This window comes from Symphalangus syndactylus, chromosome 4, assembly GCF_028878055.3.
Source record: "Symphalangus syndactylus isolate Jambi chromosome 4, NHGRI_mSymSyn1-v2.1_pri, whole genome shotgun sequence".
In the NCBI taxonomy this organism is placed as follows: Eukaryota; Metazoa; Chordata; class Mammalia; order Primates; family Hylobatidae; genus Symphalangus; species Symphalangus syndactylus.
Window position 1 is genome coordinate 60,900,522 of NC_072426.2, and position 25,759 is coordinate 60,926,280.

The following is a 25,759-nucleotide window of genomic DNA, read 5'->3' on the forward strand; positions in this document are numbered from 1 at the left end:
TCTTCAACTGTAACACAGAGCTCAGTTCTGTGTAATCCTATACTCAAATATTTTAATCTATTGATTTCAAAATATTTTAAAATCCTACTTCCCCTACAAAATACACACATATGACATTTAAAATTAAGCAAGAGACATAGACATTGAAAATACACTTCCAGGCAGAAATAAGGCATTCATCAGTCAATAACAAACCTAAGTTCAAACTAAATATCTGATGCTGGTTCAACTAGAGCATATATGAGTATTTATTTTAGAATTACCAATTAAACCCGATTTATTATGAGGATAACTGATTTTCTTGTACTATGTTGAAACACAGAATCAACTAGGCTCTTCCAGTTGTGTTGCACCAACATCAGAGAGTTACTGTAAAATATGGTATTATTATTATTTTAAACAGCATGATGAGTGTGCATTTAGTCAAGAACAGTTGCACTACAATTATGGAATGATAAATAGACTAAATTCATTTTATTTCAAAGATGGAAAACTTAGAGCTGCTAAAAGAACTTGAATTTCATTGTCCAACTTCATTCACTTGGGTTTTATTTCAGGATCTCTTTAGAGTAAATGTACCTATATACTTCAAGGTATAAAGAATTATTTATGATCCTTCATATATTATTCATACTGAAATAAATATCCTGAATATATATCATTTGTTCTCTCCGGAAAATGGGAGAATTATTTTCAAGTTTTCAATCTTGCCCTACTTTTCTTTTGAAAACAAAATCACTTCATAAGCAATCAAAAACTGTGGAAATATGGTCATATATTAGAAAGCCAATGCTGTTATTTCATTCTTCTAAAATTGTGTTAATGTGGTCTTATGTCCTCTAAGCTCCATTGCTATTAGCTACATGCTGCTGGAAATAAATTCTAGATGGACACTATCAGCTGTCATTTTGAACTTTGGTGCTCTCATCTGTATAAGCTATAGTAAATACACTCATGCTGATGTTTATATGTGTTTAATCTTTACAGTCAGAAGTTTATAAATCACACTTAGGTCCACATAAAATTAATCTTCTCTACCAGAAGATAAGAAAGGAAGGAAGAAGGAAGAAGGAAAGAGGAAGAAGAAAGGAATATAAATATGATTAAAAATGCAGATAAATCTCTAAAAATTAAGGGTTTTTTTCTTTAAGAGCAATTATTAAATAATATTTTTAAGAAAAAATGTTTTCCTTTTCTACTAGTTCTTTAGTATTTAACCAGGCTCAGTGCTTTCCTAAGCCAATGCCCTTCTCAAAACTGCTCCTGGTCCAGTCTTCTCTGGCTCAGTGACCAGCAGCCCTATACACCTTGCTGCCCAAGCTGACAACCTTGAAGTGTTTGACATTACCTTTGCCATACATCCAGTCCTGCAGAGTCTACTTTTTTCCATCCCTTTGCCACTATTTTAGGTCAGTGATTTATTTCCTGACTGAATTACTGTAACTGTCTCCTAAAAAGTTTACTGGTTCTAGCTTTGCTCTGTTTCAATCCATTTGCCACGCGCCTTAGCCAAGGAGATCTTTCCAAAGCTCAGACCTATTCAAGGAACTCCCTATAATCTTCAAGATAAAAGTGAAAATCTAGGCCGGGTGCAGTGGCTCACACATGTAATCCCAGCACTTTGGGGGGCTGAGGTGGGTGGATCACCTGAGGTCAGGAGTTTGAGACCAGCCTGGACAGCCAGTAGTCTCAGCACTTGGAGAGGCCAAGGCAGGTGGATCACTTGAGGTCAGGAGTTTGAGACCAGTTTGGCCAGCACGGTGAAACCTCATCTCTACTAAAAATACAAAAATTAGCCAGGCCTGGTGGTACGCACCTGTAATTCCAGCTACTCAAGAGTCTGAGGCAGGAGAATCACTTGAACCCGGGAGGTGGAGGTTGCAGTAAGCCGAGATTGCACTGCTGCACTCCAGCCTGGGTGACAGAATGAAACTCTGTCTCAAAAAAAAAAAAAAAAAAAAAAAAGCCAAAATCCTTAATAATGTGGTATGGACTCCTATCTGAGCTGATCTTTCTTTCCCCAGTTTTTGTTTTTTGTTTATTTGTTTGTTTTGAGACAGGGTCTGGCTCTGCCACCCAAGCTGGAGTGCAGTGGCGCTCATTACAACCTCCACCTCCCCGGGCTCAAGCGATTCTACCACCTCAGCCTCCCAAGTAGCTGGGATTACAAGAGTGCACCACCACACCTGGCTAATTTTTGTATTTTTGGTAGAGACAGGGTTTTGCCATGTTGCCCAGGATGGTCTCAAACTCCTGGACTCAAGCATTCCTCCCAAGTGCTGGGATTACAGGTGCGAACCACCTTCCTACAGTATTCCAGTTTTCATAATCTCATCTTTACATTCTCTCCCTTGAAATTTCTTCTGGACTTTTGTTAATAACTATTCCCCTGGATCATCTCCCTCCCTCTCAGTATCTGCAAGACTCCTCTTGGAAGCCCTACCTGGCCAACAGGATTAGGAGCCTGCTGTGGACATACAGCCATCAAGATGATTGTTACCCTGTATTTTAATTGTCTTTTTATGAACAGACACTATATTTTATTTATCTGTTTGTCCCTAGTACTCCTGATAGTGCCCCTATATAGCAGGCACTCATAACTGATTACTGACTAAATGAGCAATAAAAAAAACTTCCATCACATATTTAAAATATCAGTGGTTTATGCAAACATTTATTTCATTCTTCTCACAAATATTTATTCAGCACTATACGCAGGCCCAAACACAACATTTAAATAAAAAGAGACAAATGCGTATTATTACTGATGTACTCACAGAAATGCTTTAATGAATCTCCGAGAATAGCAATCTGCAGTCATTTATCCAATTACCATTAAAAATGATTTTGTTTTGGTCACATTACTATTCTGTCAGTTCTTGTATAATTATATTTTCAGATGTTTGATTTTGGTCCAGGCACCGAATCTGTTGGTAGCCATCTGAACATGAGGAGGAATGAAAAGAACAAAAATGCCAGTGGCCACAAAAGCATCAGTAGCCACAAACCACAAGATGGTTCATAAGGTAAGAGTAAGACTGTTGATCACATCATGGATATTTCAGAATATGCATCAATGTGACTAAAAACATATGGAGAGTAATCATTGCTAATGTCAGGGAAATATAATTATTGTTCTCTAGAGGTCCAGAAGGATTACTCTTATCATAAATGTCTACACACACACACACACACACACACACAGCTCTATGGTTTGGCCATCATTTGCCTCTACGGTATTATATGCAGTGAAAAGCTCTTTTCATTCCACTCTTTCCACCTGTAGAGCTTCTCTGCATTCTTTCATTATTGGTTCCCCTTTTCCAGTGATGGATCCATCACTAGATCCCTGCCTGACCATGATATCTAATCCTCCTCACAGCTGTCACCTCTGTGTGGCCATCACTTTACTGACATTGCCTTTAATCTATGACACTCACTTCCTGCTCCTCTCTCCACAGTTTTTCTTTATTTTTCATAGGTATCTTTACTTCTAACATGTCTTACCTTCAAAGCAAATGCTAACCTTTTAGAGACAACAGCCACCAATAATATGGCATCTCATAAACTCAAAAATGCCCCACAGTTAGCAGCCTACAATAAATACTCGCAGAAAGATGTGCATTTTCTACTTGTGTTCATGACCAACAACCCATTCAAATACCCAGGTGGAGCTCTCCATTCTTTGCCACTATGAAACATCAGTAATTCACATATATGCTAACTATAGTAACTGTGCATCCTGAAGAAATGGGCACCATAAAACTTTGGTCATGCCACTTCTAATGTCTAAAATTAGAATTTCCAATTTTTAAGTTTCTATGGTTATAAAATTGATCTGACTTCATATTTTGATAACTCAAACTATATGGCAAAGTTCTAATCTGATTTTGTCAAGTTTTACTAAATACAAAGGTCATATTATATTTAGTAGACCAAGAAGTATGTCATGACAGTTTAATTTTGTCCTAAATTCTTCCTAAAAAAAGAATTATCAATAAAAGAGATGGTGGCTTTCATTAACCACTGACATTTTAAAATGTCAATTTTACTGAAATATGCCCTTTCTATTTTAATAACATTCGATTCTAGCTGATATGGAGATCAAGTGTTAAAAAACATCTCTCATAAGGTAGAAGGTAGTTTTTCTCTCCTTGCTCTGGAACAAGGAGAACATAGTTCAGTTTATTATTATTCCACACTAAGATAAGGGGGGATCAATTTTCCTATGGTATAAAGATGTCTTCCAGATCCTTGACCTCATTGTTCAGCAGAGCAAAAGAGGCATTCAGAGATCTCTATGCACTCCCCAACTTTTCATATTTGTTGTCAGTAATACTTCAGTAGCCCTCCTTTTTCATTTTACTTTGAATTTTGTCCTTGGGTTCTCTCTGTGGTTGCAGTGAGAAAAAAAAAAAAGAAAAAGACAACTTTCAGGAAATTTTAGAGCTACTTCCATTGCAGTTTAGTAAACTAACTCCAAACTAGCCAATCATATGATGCTTTGGGCTGGAACCTACCTCACCTCTCTTCCACTCTAACAAGAGATTCCTGTTGATGACATCTAAGACTTAGAAATCGGCCTTGATGCTATTTTGATCATTGGAGGTGCTAGTAGTATAGATGGTTTCAGCACTTGATAACTCTAGCTCTTCTGTCCTTCTTCTTCCTGTGATCTTATTATTAGGGACCTTGCTGTAGTGTAAATCACATAATAATTCTTCAGAGACTCCCCCCGCTATTTTGTTTGTCTGTTCCTCGAAAGGTTAGAAATATTTTTGTGTAACTTGGTGATATATATTTTTCATCTCAGCTACTCTTCTTTATAGCATTATAAGGTCAGTTGGAGAAGCACAGATTCAAGTCATCTGGGGTCTTACCTCTTCCTTCCTTCTTAAAACTCACTTTTTCCATTTGACAAAAGGGAGTTATAATCATTTCTACCTCATGGTGTTGCTGAAAAGATTAAATAAGTCAGTGCATCTTAAGTACTTAGGACAGTGTCCGGAATATAGCATTGAACAGGAAGCTAACTATGATTATTTTTCCTCAACTCTATTTTTTTTTGTCTTTTTGAATCAGATGGGTCTAAGGTTTGTTTATTATCTGCCCTACAATTTAAGTTAAAAATACTACAAATCAGACATTACATGGTAGTATAGGATGGTTTAGCAAAAAGGCATAGGCTTTGGAATCTGGCGTCTGGGGTCTGTCACTTAAGGTGTTTATTGGCCATGAAATTTGGGAGGGAAATCTTTTTCAAGCATAATATTCAAGCATAATTTCTTCCCCTAAAAAATGAGATTTAGAATATCTACCCCATTGTGAGAATTAAATAATATAATAAATAGTTGTAAAAAGTCGAGTATAGAGTCTACATGCTCTTATTCCTCTCTGGATCAGTTTCTCATGCCTGGGACCCTTGATACATCTCACCTGCTATATCCATTCACCTCTAATTTCAGAATAAAAGTCAAACATTTTTCGACTTCCATCTAATGTTGACTCATAATGAAGTCATCTTCAGAAAACTAAGTTTTCCTGCTCTCCTATCTTACTAGCCATTTAGGAACAAGTCCTTATACCTTCACCTATATCTAGAAACAACCAATAATTAAGTTGCCCTCAAAACATAACTCCATTTTTCTCCTGCTGGTGTCAGTGAAGAGAATTAACTCTTACTTCTGAATTTGGCCTGGATGACCAAAACTCTAGTGCATCTCTCCAGCTGGAGGGCTGCCATGAAGAGGTTTGTAAGTATAATAATAGTGCAACTCCCAAGGTAGAATCATGACAACATTTTTCTTTCCCAATACTGAAGCTTTGTCCCATAATCAATATCAACAGGTAGTATCATCATGGCCAAGAACAAATGATCAGCCCCTTTTTGTTTGATTCCCAAGTATTGATGGCTGCTGGAATTCCCCATTGCTGTATCCCCCTGCCGGAGTGAGAACCCCAGTGTTGACTGTTTCCTACATTGTGGATGAAGCAACTATGTGATATCATGCCTGGATACCCTGTAGGACCCAGTATGATCTACTCTAGATCATTTCTCTTCCCCCCACCCACAGGTCTAATGTCAGATCCCAAATGTTCCTGTCAGAGCCATCTATCTCATGGGCTCTGTCTGGCTGAGAAGCTACCATCATGCCACAGGGTCCAGTTCCAGGGTACAAAGTAGTTCTGTGGAATGATTCTATACCTTAAATTTCGGTACTTATTAATCTAAAAAACTTTCTATCAATTTCACATACTTATTAAAAGGATCTATCCCTTGGTCAAATGTTATTTAAATGATCATTCCCTTAAGTACATTTGAAGTAGGTACTGTAGTAAAACTGCAATACTATAACTTCAATATGTTGAAAACTCCAGGAGAAAAAAGTGAAGGGAGAGACATTATTAAAACATATAAAAATGGAAATGCATTTTGATAAATACATCTATGTAGAATACAGATAAATATGTCCACATATATACATATGTGCATATACATATCATAACAATTCCAAGGATGGGTATTCTCAAATAATCTACTCCAAAATGAGCTAATTAGAAAAAATAAACCTCTAATCAAGTGGCATTACAGCATATGGTCTGATAGTTGTGACATCTCTGAATAGTATTCTATTTTTTCCTTTATATGGTAAAAAATATTTTCCTAGTTGACTTTATAACTCTGTTCAGTCAAACTCTTGACCTATCCAGTCTATGGCATTAAATGATAATTGAGCTCAAAGAGGAAAGGGGAAAAAGATGAAAAAAGCCTTTGAACCCTTAATCCTTTTGTCTATACATTTCACTCTTATATCTTGCCCGGATGTGTTTTTATCCCTGAATCTTCTATGAAAACGCATGTGGTTTCACACAGAGAAAAACTGCTTCTTTAGGATATGTGGAATCACAAAGATCCTATTTAAATCTACTGTGCTTTAGTGTGCAGGAATGTTAGGGGGCTTTAAACTCAGTTACAATATACTGCTTGTTGCAACAGAATTGTGCCTTTGGTGTTCTGTTTTACAGGTTTGTCTCCACTTAGGAGTGTATAGAGTACTTTGACATGCCATAATCACTTAGACCAGTTTTTAAAAGTCTAAATGAGCTTCACACATCTACTTCTTGTTTTACTTTTGCATTCCAATGATATGCATGTTTTTAGCAGCTTTCAAACAAGAGAAAACTACAGATATCAAGGATCAAATGTTTTATAAGTCACTGGAACACTGATATGTCTAACAAGGAGTAGAACCTAGATTTCAGTAATGCAGCCTATTCCCAGACAATTTAGATGCCTGGGTCACTGGTGTATACAGTTTTCTCATTGCAGGGGCTTAAGTGACAGTCATCAAAGTCAAACCGAAAGAGAACAAGGAAAGTTACAGAGGCTATGCTTCAGGGCAGCTAAACATGCCACCAGTAGGCACTGAGTGTGAACAAGGCTCGAGATGAAGGGGAAAGGAAAACAGTGCAAATAGGAGTTATGAGAGAGGATTGCCAGCCTAAAGTAGTAGACTTCATGTATCCCAGAGGAAAGTTTCAAGCTCTACAAAGACTAGGAAATTTGAATTGAAAACAGGAGGATTAGTAGTTAATAAAACTATTCATTAAAAACTGTTATAGTTTTTAAACATTTGTGTGACTTTAAGATGGAAACACAGTACAATAACATTTAAATAGAAATGGTACAAAGGAAGACAAAAATATTTTTCCAGAAATTTTTTTGTCTCATCCTTCATAAGATCTTTAATTTCCTTGTTAATTTATAAAATTGAAAATAGCCATAAACAAAGTGTTCAAAGCTTTGGTTCTGTTTCATTCTCAAATAACTGTTTATGCATTGGTACAATCTGTGTTGCCTAAGGAAACTTCTCTTCCTAGGTTTGATTCAGGAGATTAACTTGTGACAAATTTGAAATTTAAGTTTAGGACACAAAAACAGTATTGGATATTTAGAATCAGTAGAGTATCTATTATGTCTTAGGCAAAGGTGATGTGATATAGAAACCTATGGTTATTAGGTGCATAGCAAGCTTGTCAAATCCCATGACATCGGGGCATTAGGCTGTTCCTGGCTGGATGCTGTTCTCATCCTGGACATTAAAACTTCAAAGTACATGGGCTTAGGGAAAATACCTAAAGTTTTTCCAGGTAAACACACTCAGTTGTCACTATACTGCTTAGGTATGTAAAGAACACGCATGTAACATTAATACAGGTACTATCATGGTCTTTGATCACAGTTTGCTCAACTTGCAGTATCATTATACATTTGACTAAAACTGAAAATTTAGTTTCAAAAGTGAACAGATATTACATATCTAAATATTTTACCAAGATAAATTGAAACAGACAAGTGAAATATTAAAGACAATATTAAAGACAAAGAAAACAGAAAAAAAAATTTTATTGAGTTTGGCCATGCTGTAGCAAATTTAATGAAAATGAGAAATGGAGTGCCTTTTTAGGAGGGACCAAGGGAGAGATTCGTTAGTTATAGGGTTCTATCTGTATGTGGAGAGCAACTGCTGCTTATGGAAATTATTAGACAATCAAGTGTGATAAATAAAAGACAAAGTTAGTTTTCATCCTACTGAACCCTAGTTCAAAGTGGAAATAGGTCTCAGTTATAAATTATTAACACTGAAACAGAAACAGTATACTATACAGATACCTGCACAGATTTATGGCAGGTCTTAGTTGCAAAAAGAAGTGGAAGAATAGACAGTTATCTAAGTAATTCAAACTAAATAAAGTTATAATTTTGCAAAACAGAAGGGAGATAGAAAGTGGTCAATGAACGTCAGTTGCAATTGTTATTTTCAACATGATGTAGTTAATATCACCAACAAATTTTTAAGAATCTACTTCCACTCATTACCTCAAAAAAGCGTCTTTTAAGTTTATTTTACTCAAAAAGGAATCAAGAATAAAATAGTAAAATAAGAAATGCATTGCATCAATGCCAATATCATGTATCTCAAAAGTACAATGTTCAGTATCATGCAGACATATGGTTAATAAAGACCAACTTCAGATATTTGAAAAATGGTACTATGAACAAAATAGTTTTCTGGTATTTTGGTTATATCAGTTAACATACTATATAGAAGCTCCTTGCATGTGCCGTTTCCTCAAATAATAATTTATGTAAAACTTGCAGTCATACGTTTAAAACAAACAAACAAAATTCTGTTTTGCACTTGTAATTCCATTTTATCTTTAGAATAAACACCTAAAAATGGCAATTTCATAACCTAATCTTTTTTTCTAAATACATCTGGGAGTTCAATAGCCAGCAAAAGTCATTCCAAGTTATACAAAGCAATTGTCTCAACTTGTTCCCTCTATGATGACTTAAACACAATGAGTTAATTTTTACAGAATTCTATAGTTGAAAACAATTTGCTAATACAATTTTTGATAGTTAAACACAAGCTAGATTGCTGATTGCCTTTGTACTAGTTATAATTTCCGTATTTCTTCTAGATTTGTTCATTGGAATTCTACCGTAAAAAACGCTGTCCCTTCTCTTCCACTTATTTACTTATTTATGCAATTATTTATTTCTATTAGTAAAGACCCAGGGCTATTCCTTTTATTCCATGCGTTATTATTTATTTTTATTAGTTATGTTGTTGCTCAGATTTCTCTGTATTCAGTCATTGGGAGCTGCTTCAGGTTGATATGCCCCATCATTTTCCGAGCCTGTTCTTACTCAAATCAGCCATTTTCCCAAGAAGCTGTATTTTCTTCTGTTGGAAAATTATGTTTGGAAACCAAGATGTAGGCTAGGTTTGCTCATTGCTACTGAAGTATCCTTGCTTCTAGGCCCTCTAAGTGAATGGAGGCAGGAAATATATGTCTGTATACACACAACATACAACTTTATGTGTTTGTTTTTATATCTATCTGTGTATATATTAAAAACAACGAGTTCTGGTGGCTCACGCCTGTAATCCCAGCACTTTGGCAGGCCAAGGCGGACGAATTACAAGGTCAGGAGTTTGAGACCAGCTTGGCCAACACGGCGAAATCCCATCTCTACCAAAAATACAAAAAATTAGCTGGGCGTAGTGGCGGGTGCCTGTAATCCCAGCTACTGGGGAGGCTAAGGCAGAAGAATCGCTTTAACCCGAGAGACAGAGGTTGTAGTGAGCCAAGATCGCACCACTGCACTCCAGTCCTGGTGACAGAGTGAGAATCCGTCTTATAAAAAAGATAAATAAATAACAACGAGTTCATATGATATTTTCATGGACATTTTTAATCCTTTTAGTAAGCATATTTCCTTTTGTCCTCTCACATAAAAAGGGGGACTATCTGGTGATATAATAAGTAATATTACTATGCACATAAGTGCTTTCAAAAACGTCATTTCATTTTAATCCTTAGAATTACTCTGTTTCATATATGTGTGCGTTTAAATATAATTATCATTATTAACTCAGTTTACAGATGAGAAAGCTGAGGCCAGGGATCAGACATCCAGAATTTGGTAGAGCTAAGATTTGAATTAAGGACACTAAACTCTAAATTTCATACTCTTTCTACTATACCCAAAGAGAAAGATCACATTTTTATTTATTGGCTATTTGCATATAAACTCTCTGCAATTAATGAAAATAAACATCATCCTGCCACCACTTCAAATTTACCACATATAAAGCAATGTTTTTACTTTCCCTCTGACTTTCACATGAAATTTGTATTTCTGTCGATGACCATCATTTTTTAATATCATCAAAATACATAACTTTAAAGTTATTTTTATTCACGCTTCTCTTTTTTCTTTATTCCTAGTTGAGTGCTGATAACCATCCTGTTTTCCTCCCTGCTGCTCTTCCAGTATGACCATTCCAATCCAAGCCCTGTTTGTCTCTCTTGGATTACCATAACAGTCTTCTGGGTGACCTTGACACTCACTTCCCCCTCATAATCTTTCTTCATCACAGAGAACCTTCTATACCTGCTTATTTTTTGCTTCACTGAGTTTAGCTACTTCTTTGCTCTGTAGGTGCTCCAACTTTATTTCCAACCCCTTCCTTCCACTTTGATCATGCCAAGCTGTTCACCAGATTCTATGTTCAACCTCTGAGATACCCTCTCCACCTAAGCCAACCCTACCACTACCTATCCTCAAGTCCACAATCTCTCTTAAAAAGCAACAAGATATTTCATATTACATGCCTGTATAAAAACATCTCATGTACCCTATAAATATACACATCTACTATGTGCTAAAAAAAAAAAAGAAAAAAATTTAAAAGTTATGATACCTACCTAATCTAGCTCTGTACTCTAATTTTTCCATTGCCATTAACCTTAAATATCTATCTAAAAGGGAAGTTACTTAAGAGAAAATTTTTTTTACTCAGTAAATAATCTTTATTTCTCAATTTAAAATTTGGCTCATAGCAGTTATTCAACAAATAATTCTTCCATCCAAGGGACTGTAATACCCTGAATTATATATATTATATACATCTGAACCGACTTTGGAAATAAGATGCTTGATGGAAAAATGAAGCATGGCAAATGTTTATCTATGACATGAAAAAAGATAAATAAAACAAGCATAATTTAAAAGAGCTTCTGTTTGATTGTAAGTGAAAATGTGATCAAAACTAAGAAGCATCATTCTCTGAATTTCTTGATCAAAAATAAAGTTTTACAAACTTTTAAAGATCACTGGAGTGACTAAATTGTTTCAGATGCTCTTATACAGCTTACTAAAGAATACATAACCCAGAAGGCCCTCATGTGAAGGCCAATTATGGTGATTAATGGGCATTAGTCTTAATTATCAAGTTTCCTTCAATGGCAAAACATTTGTCATATTGGCATATTACAAAGTCTTCTTTTATCTTTTGGTTCTGTTTTCTAGTAGGAAAGCTGAAAGTTCTAAAATATTGCCCCTTGTGTTGAAAGACTGAGTATGAGTGCTCGATGTTATATACAAGGGCCCTTATATTCGATGATGTGTTTGTAGTCAGAGAATTGGCATCTGCTACTGGGTCCTTTGTTGTCTCCCTTCTCCCCAGTAACGGTAACATGTGATTTCACAGATGGCTTTTCTCTCTCCCACCCACACCCAGGCTTTGATTCCTGTCCCTCGGAGCCCACAGTGAAGCCGCATGTTTTGTAGGTGACCGCCCTGAACGAAAGCTCCTCATTTCCTAAGTAACCTCTGTCCTCAAAGAAGTTACTGTTTCCAGGTAACCTGTTCCACTTACATTTTATTGGTTTCAGTCATTTTAGGATGTGACATGGTTTAATTAAGCATTCTGGCCCAGTTTGAGGCAGGAGCCATAAATAAGGAAGTTTGTACTACTACCTCTAGAAGAACTCAGGAGATTTATTTTCACTAAGCTGTACAATTGAAAGGTTTGTGAATTGCTAAGGTTTAAGCGTTTACTGTGGACATTTGTTTATTAGCGCACCCTGCAATTTAAAGGCAACTACCATTACTGCCATCAGATCTTTGTAAAATGATTAATTAAACAATGATGATATTTCTCTGTGAATTTCTAACTCCTGGTATTATGAGTGTACAGAATACCTAAAAGAAAAGTGAGAATAAACTTCAGGAGAATTCAACTGTGGTTCTCAGGGAACCACAGTAAATTTCTTCCTTCAAAATGGCTCAATTCAGTATCTGAAATACAAAACAACCATATAGCTTTATATGATTACTTCATTTTCTATATATCCTGTCTTAATAACTTCCATAAAATTTCATGCACCACAACAGGAACTATTTCCTTCCATTATTTCATCTCCCAGGTAACACCTATTAAAGAAAACTTGCGTCATATAAACAAAAATAGACAATCTCAATTATAATATAATGGCACAACTAACATTTCATTCTTGTTATTTGTGAAAGTTCCTATCACCCTAGGAGGTCTATGAGCTCCTTGGGTAAAGGTACTCTGTCTACGACATAGTGTCAGCTCAAAAAAAATTTATCTTAAATGAAGAAAAACCTGGAAATTCTACCAACTGTCTTAATCATTTATAATAATAAAGGGAAGCAAAGAAACAATTAAAATGACACAGAAGCATAAAGACAGGAAGAATTCTGGCCGGGCGCGGTGGCTCACCCTTGTAATCCCAGCACTTTGGGAGGCCGAGGCGGGCGGATCACGAGGTCAGGAGATCGAGACCACGGTGAAACCCCGTCTCTACTAAAAATACAAAAAAAAAAAAATTAGCCGGGCATAGTGGCGGGCGCCTGTAGTCCCAGCTACTCGGAGAGGCTGAGGCAGGAGAATGGCGTGAACCCGGGAGGCGGAGCTTGCAGTGAGCCGAGATCGCGCCACTGCACTCCAGCCTGGGTGACAGAGCGAGACTCTGTCTCAAAAAAAAAAAAAAGAATTCTAACAGATCTCAGATCCTTATCATTTTATAGACGCAAAAATTGAGGTCATTTGTTTACCCAAGGTTATAGTGAGTAGACAGAATTAAGCACAGGTGTCCTGAATTTGTTTTTATGGAGCTTTAGAAGTATCTGGTAATTTTGTATAAATATAATTTATTAACTTAGTAAACAGCTTTCTGGTATGTTGCCTGTTTTTTGTAATCTTAGATCTCACATCCACCTCTTATCCTGCTGAATGTCTTGAAAGGGTTATCGGCTAAACTTGGTTTCAAATGAAAAAATAATATTTGATCTTTATAATAATAAAAGTAGATTATTAGAATTCATGTTTGCGAGATTAACATTATTTATTTATGAAAAAATAACATAGAGATTAAGTTTTTTCGCTAAAAAATAGACTTTTGGAAAAAACATCATTAATTACATTCAAATACACAGAGAGGTCATTTTCAGTCTTAATTGAATGAAGGCTTTTTTTAAAAAACTATAAACGAGTGAGTTAAATTGGTAATTAATAAGTCTCTATGCAAAAATATACAAAAAGCCAAGAATATAGGTTAATGTGAAATAACACCATTACTCTTAACCAAATAAATTGATTGGATTAAGATACATGTTTATAATGATCGTCATATCCCTGATTTTTTTCTTTTAAAGAGATGGGGATCTCTCTATGCTGCCTGGCCTGGTCTTCAACTCCTGGCTTCAAGCTCTCCTCACGTCTCAGCCTCCCAAAGTGCTGGGATTACAGACGTGAGCCACCACACCCAGCCCACATATTCTCTTCCTTAATACTACTTACATTGTTTTCTATTGAGGTGTTCCCCCATGATAAGCAACATAATAATGATATACAATGAAATAATTTCTCTAGAAAAAGGCTAAGTTGGATATAAATGAAACTCTAATGAGAGAAAAAAGAGTTTCCCTGGCAAAGTTACTAATGAAATAAAGGAACATGGAAGAAGTAATTCCAACTGTACATGCTAAAAAGTACATTTCAGAATCATGTACAACTGAGTAAGGAATCCCTTTCTGACTGCTCTGGAAGCTGTGGTGAACCAGAAAGAGAGTGAGAGAGCAGTTTCATGAAAAAAACAAAAACAGAAACAGAACAACTGACCAACCAAACAAACAAAAGATCCTGGCACTGTGAGAAGTTGAAGAGTTAGGAGTATTGAAAGAGAATATCTGAAGAATTAGGGGAGATAACTCATCTATGAATTACTTATTCCTTCTTTCTTACTAAACTAATGTCATATTACATAATTTTGAAAAGATCTATCAAAGTCAAGTACAAAACACAAAAGGTAGTTGTTGACTTCTGTTAGGAGTCCTGGAAGTGCTGACATCTCCAAAGGTTTGAGGCCTCCAAGGCTGCTAAGCTACCAATTAAATCCCTAGGGCACTAACTTGAGTTCTTTCAAAACAGCATAACCTGTTTAAGACATAATTTTAAATTCACAATGTAGTGGTCTTCCTTTAAAAACTTAGCTTGGATAACTTCTCCACCTGTTTGAGCTTAGTTACATAAAAGTCATTTACACACAACCTTATTTCCTGAAGATTATTCCATTAGGGCAAAGTTAGTCAAACCGCAGATCATGAAGCCTTGCAACTTATCTCCTAAACACTTGTTTCCTCCTTTCTGTGCTCAGAATTAATTTGTTATTACCTAAACCAATTGGTCTTATTAAACTTTCAGAAAGTTGCCAGGGTGTCTCCTATCTACACATGAAAAAATTAGAGTCATGCTGATTATTAGAAGTAAATCTACGATTGCTTGAAATTTCAAGATGGAGTAAAGTAGGGGTTGGTGGGGGAATGGAAATGTTTATTCTTGTCATTTCCAACTCTGGTTGGAATCACCAAGGGAGCTTTAAAAATATACGGATTATTGTCTCTTTTCCCTTCTGGTCTACCCCAGGATTCTGACTTATTATGAATGGGATAGAATCAGATGATTCTATTGAGACTTTCCACAATAAACATTTAAAATCACAGCTCATCTTTGGAGCAAAAGGGTCACACTCAAATAGCTGATGACTTCACTAGCAATTTACGCAGAAATCCAGAATTTGAGAAAAGTCTTCTTTACACCTTTCTTTATTTTAGTATATAATGTCTCTGTGACTGAGACTATTGTAAAGAAGAAATTATTTTGAGAAATACAAATAAAAAAGTGGCATAATGGAAAAATATAAACACAAGTAGATCATTAAATATGGCATGAGTAGAAGTCTTAACTTCCTTGTACTTTCACTGACTCTTAAATCTTCCTACAAAATATTTTCTGTATTCATGATGATGTCAAAACGTAGTGTAAATATCATCGTTTTCCATCAATTGGTGAATAAGGGGACTAATAAAATTAAGTTTGATAATAAAGGTAACGAAGGAGTTAATTCTGATTTTTTAAAGATTAAAACATTTATATGAACACAGATTAATGTAATAAAATAGGAAAAAAAATTACATTGAGTGTGTATAAGATTTTAGATTCCAAAAATAAATCAACTCCCTCATAGTAGCTTTTTTCAATTAAAATTTTCTTTTTCATTCAACTGTCTTCTTAAAACTTACCTCAAGCCATACAATTGGGACTATTTTTGCCACAATTGCACAAATTTGACAGCTGTAACCCTAAGCTATTAGTCACCCACACAATGGTCAAAAGAGGTTCTTTATAATTAAAAACTAATAAAAACTCAGCTTTATGGTACTGGTGAAGAGTGTCATTAATAACGCAAGTCATTTATTTAAAGATAATGATTCTAGCCAAGAAAGGACTCGTGAACTGAGCTAAGAAGAGAAATCAGAGGAGTGATAAAGAAAAAGATAATGGGTTTTAAATAATAATAATGATTCTATGGAAGCTACCACATTTAAATAGATATGGCTGAACATTTTTACTTAGACTCAAAATGGGAAAAGCAAATCAACAAAACTTTTGAATTTTCACATATAAGTGGACACTAGGACATATGAAGAGCATCTGTCCAGATAAAACTCAAGACAGCACCGATCTACTTTATGTTAATGTGGTTTCTGGAAATACTGACATACTGATGAAGGGGTTCTGGGAAGTTAACATAAAGACAATTTCATGTAGGTTTTAAAAACTGTTGACTGGGATTTCCCATGTTTGTAGAGTTCTAGAATGTAACACATTATACAGTGCCATGTTATTCTGGCTGTGATTTGTATTTTTAATCATAGTGTATTTGGTTTGGTGTCCAGACATCTTTGTGCATACATGGTTCTTGACTAAGTGTTGCAACTTCCAGAGTTGGACTTCCCTTCAGAAGCAGGCTGCTGAGTGCCTAAGCAGAAGGCTCAAAAATGAGAGGGATGACTAGGCTGTCCAATCTCCTCCTACACTGCAGTCTTCACCCAGAGACCACCAGGGAAAGCATGCTCAGTTTTACACTATGTTTCATGTTCACTTTCAACTCATTCTTACAACACAATTCCAAAGTTATAGAATACATTCCACTCTCAACTTGCAAATAAAACACTTTAAATTAAGAAAAAATACTAATATAACTTTTAAAAATCTTCATTTCTCCATGTCCCGTTACAACTTGATGAGAACTTTATTATATATACTCAATAAGTATTATCATTGCTATCAATTAAATAACCAAATGAACAAGAAGAATGTGGTGGGGGGGTGGAGATTTCCCCAAAGCCTATCCTAGAAATAAGTCTTGTTCTCACCAAGATAATAACTGTGTACATTTTTAAAAGCAAATAACTAATCAGAACCTTTTACTGTGAAATTAAATGAAAACAACTTGAAAGGAAGTTTTTTTTTATTTTCTGCTTAATCCCATGCAAAATCACCTATCAGATTAATGAAAGTAGATATGCAAATACATCTTGAAGTCCTAATAAAATTGTGACAAAAAATGATTATATATCATAGTCTATAATTGCCAGTAGTGGACCTCAATTTGAAGAGCAAATGTTGACTTCTAATAGTTGATTTTCCAAGAAATCTCGTGAAATATTTTGGTGCAATTTTGATAGAATCCCAACATGAATTTACATAATTTCCCCCTCAAATTCATCATTTAATTTACTATCACAGTATTTAAATTTCTTTCAGCTGTAGGAAGGTAATTTAGAAGTGAAGAAATTGAAGCATTGGTGGAATAAGTGATTTCCTTATAATCTACATCCAGTGTAGGTACAAGACCAAATAATAATATTACTTTTTTTCTCCACTGAACTTTAGAGCCAGACAGACCTGGATTCAAATCCCAACTCTGCCACATGCTACTTGTGTGTGATTAAGCAATTTTCTTGTTTGTGAAATCCAGAGAATAATACCTAATATATAGGACCGTTATCATGGTTAACAGCACGATGTGTGTAAAGTGTCAGATACATGACCACATGGGTACTTAATAAATGATCATAAATATTTTTTCAGAAAATGTGAACTCTGGCATTTTAATAGTATAAATTAAAATAATAAGGAGAATGTTTTAAGCATCAGGATGTTAAGAACTAGTCATACATTTGCCTTTTAAGTTATATGATTTCAGTGAGTGTTGTAGACATTATGATTGATTGGACAATAGTTTGTGCTGAGAAATGGTGAACATACTGATTTATTTGAAAATTTATGGTGATAAATTTAAATGAGAAATATTATTTAAATATATACTTTATGTTCTTACTTATAAGTGTGAACTAAATGATGAGAACACATGGACACATAGAGGGGAACAACACACACTGGGGTTTATTGGAGGATGCAGGTTGGGAAGAGGGAGAGGATCAGGAAAAATCACTAATGGGTACTAGGCTTAATACCTGGGTGATGAAATAATGTGTACAACAAACCCCCCATGATACACGTTTACCTGTGTAACATACTTGCACATCCTGAACATGTACCCCTGAACTTACAATAAAGTTTTAAAATAAATATATGCTTTACTTTCAAGAATAAATTTGTTTACTCATTCTCTAAAAATTATGTATTTTTCAAATTTTAAAAAACATACAGTTGGGAAATAGTATCTGGTTGTGGAAAGAATATTAAACTTGAAATCACTTTCTAGAACTAAGTCTCGCAAATTTGTGAAAACGCTGATAAATCACTTAACCATTTTTTGTTGGTATCCTCTTCAATTCTAAAATTCTCAGATTCCAACATTAAAACTAGCAAAATCCAGACATACAAAGAAATTACTTGCTAATATAAGCTAATAATTACAATACAGATATTCTGATTTTTGTAAAATTCCACATTAATGTACTCTTCAGCAAACATACTATATTAGTTTAATTCATTTTAATCTTTGCCTATCTTCTGAAAGCTTAGTTTTATTCTAGCTCTACACAGTATGACACATACAATAGATATTTGGTACTATACCATATTTAAATATTAGCTAACCAGAGTATAGCCCAAAGAAGTATGAACATATTATTCTAAGATAAGTTCTGCTTATAATGAAGTTGAAAGTAGATCTCTTAGTATATATTGTTTTAATACCACACCACTGGCAACTTGGTAGAGGGGTTATAGTCAGGTATGCAACACGTTTCAAGTTTACCAATAATTAAAATTAATTTTAAATGTTTTAAGGAGTACAAAATAATAATACAAAGATTCTTTTAATTAACAGTAAGTTTACAAAAGAATATTAAAATAAAGATTAAATGTGACTGCTTAATTGATTTTAATGTGCAATATCTTTACCTTGGTAAAAATCCTTCAAAATCAGCTTATTTATTTTCTTTCAAGCCCCATAATTGGCTTTTATCTGCATTGGGGTGGATCTCCTCTGAATTTTTCAAATAAACAGCTTCATTAGTAAGAGGCACTACAAATGGATATGAAAATGATATACTCAATCATCTCTACAACTGATGCTTTCCCTTATGATGATAAAGTGGCATCAGCAAATAAACAATGATAATTTTAAAATTACTTTCTGCAGATGGTATTCCAGAATGCCACTGATAGGCTACCATTTTTTTTTCATTTCTTCACGAACTATCATGAAGGTATGTACACCTTAAGGTATGATGTACACCTTAAGGTATGATGATGAGGTAAATTTTTCTTCTTTCAAAAAAAAATTGAAAACTGGTTCAGTGCGTATGTGTGTGTGGTGGGGTTGGGGGAGGGATTGTCTATCTAGAAAATAAATATAATATAGCTAAAAAGCACACCCACTCTTTTAGCAAGTTTGTTGTGCTGTGTAAATATCTGCAGTAGAAAAGGGAGGAGGAGCAATAGGTGCATATGAAAAAAGAGGAACAAGGATAAATACTAGCTATGCCTTTATTTCCTAATTTACTCTGGTTCTAGCTTAGATATAATATCTACATGTGAAGACCAGATGATCCCGTCACATGACCACATTACTAACCAATAATCTTGCCTATGGTTCTGGATTCAAGCTAAAGCAATGCAGCATCCAAGCAACTGAGATTCTCAACAACAACTGGCACCTTTTATTTTAACAGTACAGTTTTTCAGTTTTTCTATTTTTAGCAAGGTTTGGAAAGGGAAAAACATTCAACTAGATACAGAAACAAACCAGAGTGAGATCAAGTGATTTTCCAGGTGTATGCATGGTACTCTAGCTAAGCAAAGTTGCTAGGTCACAGCTGAATGCTGACAAGGGCCGCTAGCCAAGAAATCACATACTGTGTTTTGGAGAACAAAAGATAAAAAAGATATAATCACAGAAAATTACTTTATACAATAATGTTCCATTTAGAGCATTAGAAACAGAACTGCAGTCGCTGTCAAGAAGGAAGTCAACCTCCACAAAATGGCTAATAATACTTTTGATACTAAAAAAAAGAATGCAATTTGAAACAACACGGCCTTTTAAAAGTCAGACAAGCAGTATTAAAGTTTTCCCCAGAAGGGAAATCATTATATACTGCTAATTTTATTTCTGTAGCCTAATAACAGTCATTTGATCTAGCTGGTGGTGAGATAAGTAGTAAACTGAAATACAATGAATCTCTATGCAGTAAGATCTCAACTCAATGAGGATTCTCAAGTGTCTTTCCAAAAATGAGGCAAAGACAACATCCCCCAAATTGAAAGGTAAACATATCTATCATGGAAGAAAAAAAGAGTCCATTGAGCATATGGATTATTAAGTATATGGATCCCCATTGCATCCCTAATCCCAGAGCTATGTTTAACAACAGCTTGTGTACAAACCACTATTTTAATGCTCTGCTAATGTAATATGCCATTTATCATCTTCTGAAATTATTCAGTGACCTACTTTGTTAATTAAAACATTTACAGAGGTCTTTCTTTATAAATCTAGATCACTGACTAAATGAGTATTTTAGTTCCATCAAGTTGTAAGATTATTTCTATTATAAAGGAAAACAATATTTTAAGAGAAAGAAACAATAGTTCAATGTAAAAGGAATCAACATTTCATCACTTGTTTAACCTTGGTTGTTTTGATTTCATTGCCATATTCAGAAAAGAAAATTAAAGGATTAATGATAGAAAAGAAAAAATTAATTAAAATTTTAAAAATGCAGAGACACAGCTCACTGCATCAATATTCTTAGTGCAGCTTTCACTAAGAAGTGAAAACCTGGTGTAAACCTCCAGGAGGGAAAAAGAGAGCACATAAAATCTGTAGTTTATTCTTAACTAGAGGTCTACATCAAATATACAGTCAGTGAGAAGACACACTGCTAAAGATATAGTAGTAGAGATGAGGAACAAGAAGAGGAAAATACTTTAACCCTCCAACCATAAATCAACCCCTTCCCTCCTTCTGTGCCTGGGCAGAGTAGCCCAAAGAGATAAAGCACCTAGCTTTGAGATTAAATAAAGATAATTGAGACAAAAAAAGAAAAATTAAGTGGAGGCATTTTTGCCTTGCTTGGTCAAAGCAAAGGAAATTCACCCTGCTCAAGCATCTCCTCCCAATGCAGCAAATGTAGGCATGAGCTCTAGGCTGCAAACTGAGCTTAGAAATGGTGCAGGGGAATGATGGAAGGGAGGATGAAGTTGCCAGTTCTGAGGCTGATGGTGCTACACAGAGCTGCAGACAAAGAGGGTTAAAAGGATGCTCCTCATACCTTTCTTTTTCGTTCCATACGTTCTCTGGGGATTTTCCGTTGTTTTTTTCTGTCTCTCTCAAGATTTTTTTCCTTTTCATCCAGATCAGCCTCTCGAACTTTTTTAATAGAAGCAGCAGCGTGAGCCATTTTGCAGAGGAAATCAGCAGAAGCAGTAGCAGAGGATCAGTTTCCACTCCCCAGCAATCCAGGTGATTTTAGAGCTCTATGGAGATGTGATTTTCCCCACCAGGGCAATGGCTGGCAGCCAGAACACTCACAAGATAATCCACTCCGCCCTCGAGCTAGGTCATAATCTTGCTCCAGCCTCTGCAGCACCCACAACTCACTACAATGAACTAAGGTCCCAAACCGAGACCTCCAGCAGCACACACCTGCACGCACACAGGCATAGGTGTGCACCCACACTCAGAAATGGTCCCGGGGGAAGGCGGAGCACTAGACTTCTAGCTCTTCAGCAGTTGGGTGGCTGCAAGTGCAGAGAAGCATCCTACTAGTTGAAAAAGCCGTCCTTAGACACACATCACCAATTGGAACAGTCTTTGGGGACTCCTCCAGACAGACTGTGTCTTCTGACTGGAGCCAGGAAGAGGCCACCTCTGTGACACTGCTAGGGGGTGGGTAGTTTATTGCTGCTTCCAACCACACCTCTATGCAGGGTGAGAAGAAAATGGTGCAGTCTCGCTAAAGGACTCTCTGCTGCTGCCGCTGCTGCCGTGCTACTGCTGTTACTGCCGTTGCTACGGCTGCTCTGCTGTAGCACATGACATGATTTCCTGCCTTTTTCATCTCACAGCCCTTTCCTTCTCCAAGGTTCATTTAAAGTAAAGAATCGACGTTGCTGTTTTGGGAGAAGAGGAGCACAGTTGGAGTTACTTGCCACTGCCGTGGTAATACAGGGGTGAGCAGGTCTGGGAAGGGCTAGAAGTAGCCGGGTCCTCACTGTGCCATTTACAGATCCACGTGAGGCTGAATTAGGGAGCTGCATTAAGCAGAGAAAAGAGCTGTCAGTGAACAAACAATATAATCTGGGCTCAGTGAGGTTTTCCTGGGAGAAAGAGGGGGGAGCTCAAAAGAGGGAGAGGAAGGCAGGGATAGAGAATGGGAAAGAGGAAAGCAGGCACCACCCAAGCCACTCTTTATCACTCAAAGAGGGCACACAGGTACTCATTATTAATTATCAAAGGCTTTTGTTAAATGCAAATTCACTTGAAAAGCAATGTGATGAAGTAAAGCAGGATTAGTATCTCTGAATGTTGCTGTATATACACCCCATAAGGAGACTCAATGAAAGAGGAAAGAGGATACAAGCTGTTAACTCAAGAAGATGAAGTTCTCTATAGTATTTCAATTACATATACTGCCACAGTTTTATCGAAGTCCAATAGGATGCCAAGGATGGCGCTCACTTCTTAGTTATTCACTCTTAGCTGGAGACAGAATCATACCACTCTATTGTATATAGAGGACTATGGATGTTCCTTCCCAATACACACAACTGTTGCATTTTAGGAGAGGGGTTTTCACTACTATAATCATTGATAGTAAAACAATATAATCTGAGTCTACATATATGCTATTGTTAGGAAAAGAGTAAAATAACATTAAAAATGCTCTCCTAGAAAATGATATGTTTTTGTATCCTAACCCTTATGACATATCTGCTTCCATAAACGAAGAACGTAAAGTCTCATTTCTTGCACTAAGTAAAGATAGTAAGAGAGCAACTCTTCTAGGAGGGAAAATACTAATGTGGATGGTACATGTTATAGTTTATATAACATAATTTATAATTTTTCCTTTTACCTAAACTGAGTTGAAAGCAGTAAGATTAATAAAATATCCCATAAGCAAGCAAAATGCATTCCACAGTAGCATAGAGAACCCAGCACTTAATCTGATTCGAAAGTCAAAGGAAACAGTAATCACCATGGCATGGATCAGTGTTGTATTGCTGATATGATGGTCAGTCAACTTACAGAGGGTAGAGGAAGGGAGAGAAGGGAGCAGTTTTTATCATATATGGGGAGCATTAGCTTTCTCTGATCTGAACAGCTGAAAATTCATGTTCCAAAAAAAAACAAAACTAAAAACAAATCAGCTTCATTCGTATCTAAGCCCTTCAAACTCCCTTGTCGGAAAAATCTCTTACATATTTACAGAGAAATACACATAGTCATTCAGGCTTTCTGGGAAGATAATGTGTGGATGTGGGGAGGATTCTTCTATCTCCTTGGCCAGGGGAGTCACCATCTACTACTTGACATAGCATACTTCAAACATTTTCTCCTCTGAAGTACTCTGGAGAATCAGCTGTTGTGGTGTCAAAGCAGTCATTAGGAAAGAAGGTGGTTCAGGGAAAGCAGCAAGACTGGAGCACAGGGTGTTCTGAATGCCATCTGGCATTTTCTTTTCTTCTGCTTTTAAAAAAATGTTTGCAACAAGCAAGTCTTACTTGATTCGCGGATGTCCATTTAGCTTAATAGCATGAGTCCCAAGGAAATGTGGCTAAGCCTCCTGCAATGGTTTTCCTGTTGTGAGGGTGACTCCAGCTTCTTCTGGCACAAGACCTTTCCACTGCCCCTTTAGAACCTGCTGATACACTATCAAAATATCCTCTCCTCTTCTAGAAACCTCATTAAGAAAGTGAAAAATCATCAGCACAGAGAAGAAAGTGAGGCGTTCCTGTTGTCAAAAAACCTTTTATTTCATTGGCTTTTAATGAGCTCAATATGGACTCTCTTGTAAAATCAAACGGTTATTAATTTCATTATGTTGTTTTCTAATGCCAGGAAAATTATACATTTTACACATTTTTTAAACTTCAACGAAATAAGTGAAAAAAAAAATTTAGGCATGGTTAACAGAGTCTCAGTCTCTAAGACTCTTTTACTTTCTATAAACAAGTACGACAGCTCTTTTTATCTTTGTCTCATAAAGAAAAGGTAATGAACCAGGTGTTAGTTTGTTAGATGTTAGATTGACCGACATACACATTGCACAAAGCACTGTGATTGCCACATCTTTAAGAATCACAATTACACTACTTTGCTTACATTTTCTCATAATATCTTTAAGTGTGACAGAGAAGCAGAGTCACCATGTTTCTATAGATGAAGACACTAGAAGCCAAATAATTTTTTCCAGGTATCTTTCCTTGGGATGGCTCACAAGGGCAGGAGGGCCAAGGTTCAGGGCTCTTAAATCAACCCACCTTGGAAAAGGAACCCACTCAAAAAGCCCTCATTGAGGGTTCTTAGTATTCAAATCACAAAACAGGAAATCCCAGACAATTAGTATAAATATTCATAAATAAAATAAACTCATCACAAGTCCATTCTTAGTGTATGATTTTTATTTCTCTTTTCCTTAATTAAGGAACAGATTGCTCCCATAGGAGATAGTAGCACATAATCCTTTTAAGAAAGCTAGGCAGATTAGACATTCCAACACAGTGATAACTTTGCCTCTTTATAACTAACTTATTCAGTAGTAAGCTGATGAGAAATTGATGTTTTTAAAATCTTTCCTTCTTGTATACTTGGGTTGCTCAAACTTACCTATGATTTCTATTTGAATGGAAAATAATTGGTATCAGTTCTCTGAGGAAAGAGAGTAGCTCATACTCACCAGCTGACCTCTGCACAGACAAGGCACCAGGTTCCAATCCCAGGAGCTCACAGCCATTGAAATGATGCATGCACCACATTAAAAGGCTCTTCCCATCAAATCTCCAGCAGAGATATAATTCTGGCTGAATTTTGAGCTTGTAACAAAAGCTGATTCCTTCCACAAAGCATCGTGACCATCAGTGGGATAAGCTTGTGTCTGCCTTCAAAGGTAAGGAGCACACTGTCCGTCCACATTTAAACTTGAGAGCCAGCATAGACTGCCCTTCAGAGAGGGCACATTTTATTTTAAAGACAGGAGATAAAATGGCCATTTGCTGTCCTCACTGTCCAGCACTCCATTGATCAAATTCCAAAGAAAATCCTCTGCAGACATCAGGCATCAGTCAGGCAGCGTTCAATAACAACTGAGCTAGCCACATGCAACTTAATCTCCCCCTTCACTTTCCCTAGCTCTGCCCAGGAGAAGCAGCTATGCAATTGAACAGCATATATCGTCACTACCACAAATGTGGTGTGGGTGCTAAGTGGAAAGAGAAGCAGATGCACTACAAAGACAGTTAAAACGTCACCTAATCAGGGGGAAAAAAAAAGAATGTGCTCACTTGAAATATGTTTGAACTATGTGCCAAGAGTTCATTATTCTAATCAA

General features: G+C 36.0%; 1 protein-coding gene across 36 annotated transcripts in view; it reads right to left on the reverse strand.

Moving 5' to 3' along the window:
- Window positions 1-25,759, reverse strand: part of ANK2 (ankyrin 2) — a 719,880-nt gene that overhangs the window by 253,720 nt on the left and 440,401 nt on the right. For 8 of the 36 annotated variants that reach the window (XM_063637966.1, XM_055274807.2, XM_055274798.2 and 5 more), the window contains exon 1: window positions 21,479-24,809. The exons of the other annotated variants lie outside the window; for them this stretch is intronic. In XM_063637966.1, coding sequence (XP_063494036.1) covers window positions 21,479-21,607 — 129 coding nt within the window. In that variant the 5' untranslated portion in view covers window positions 21,608-24,809. Of the gene's footprint in view, window positions 1-21,478; window positions 24,810-25,759 lie in introns of those variants that run through there. 36 annotated transcript variants of the gene reach the window in all.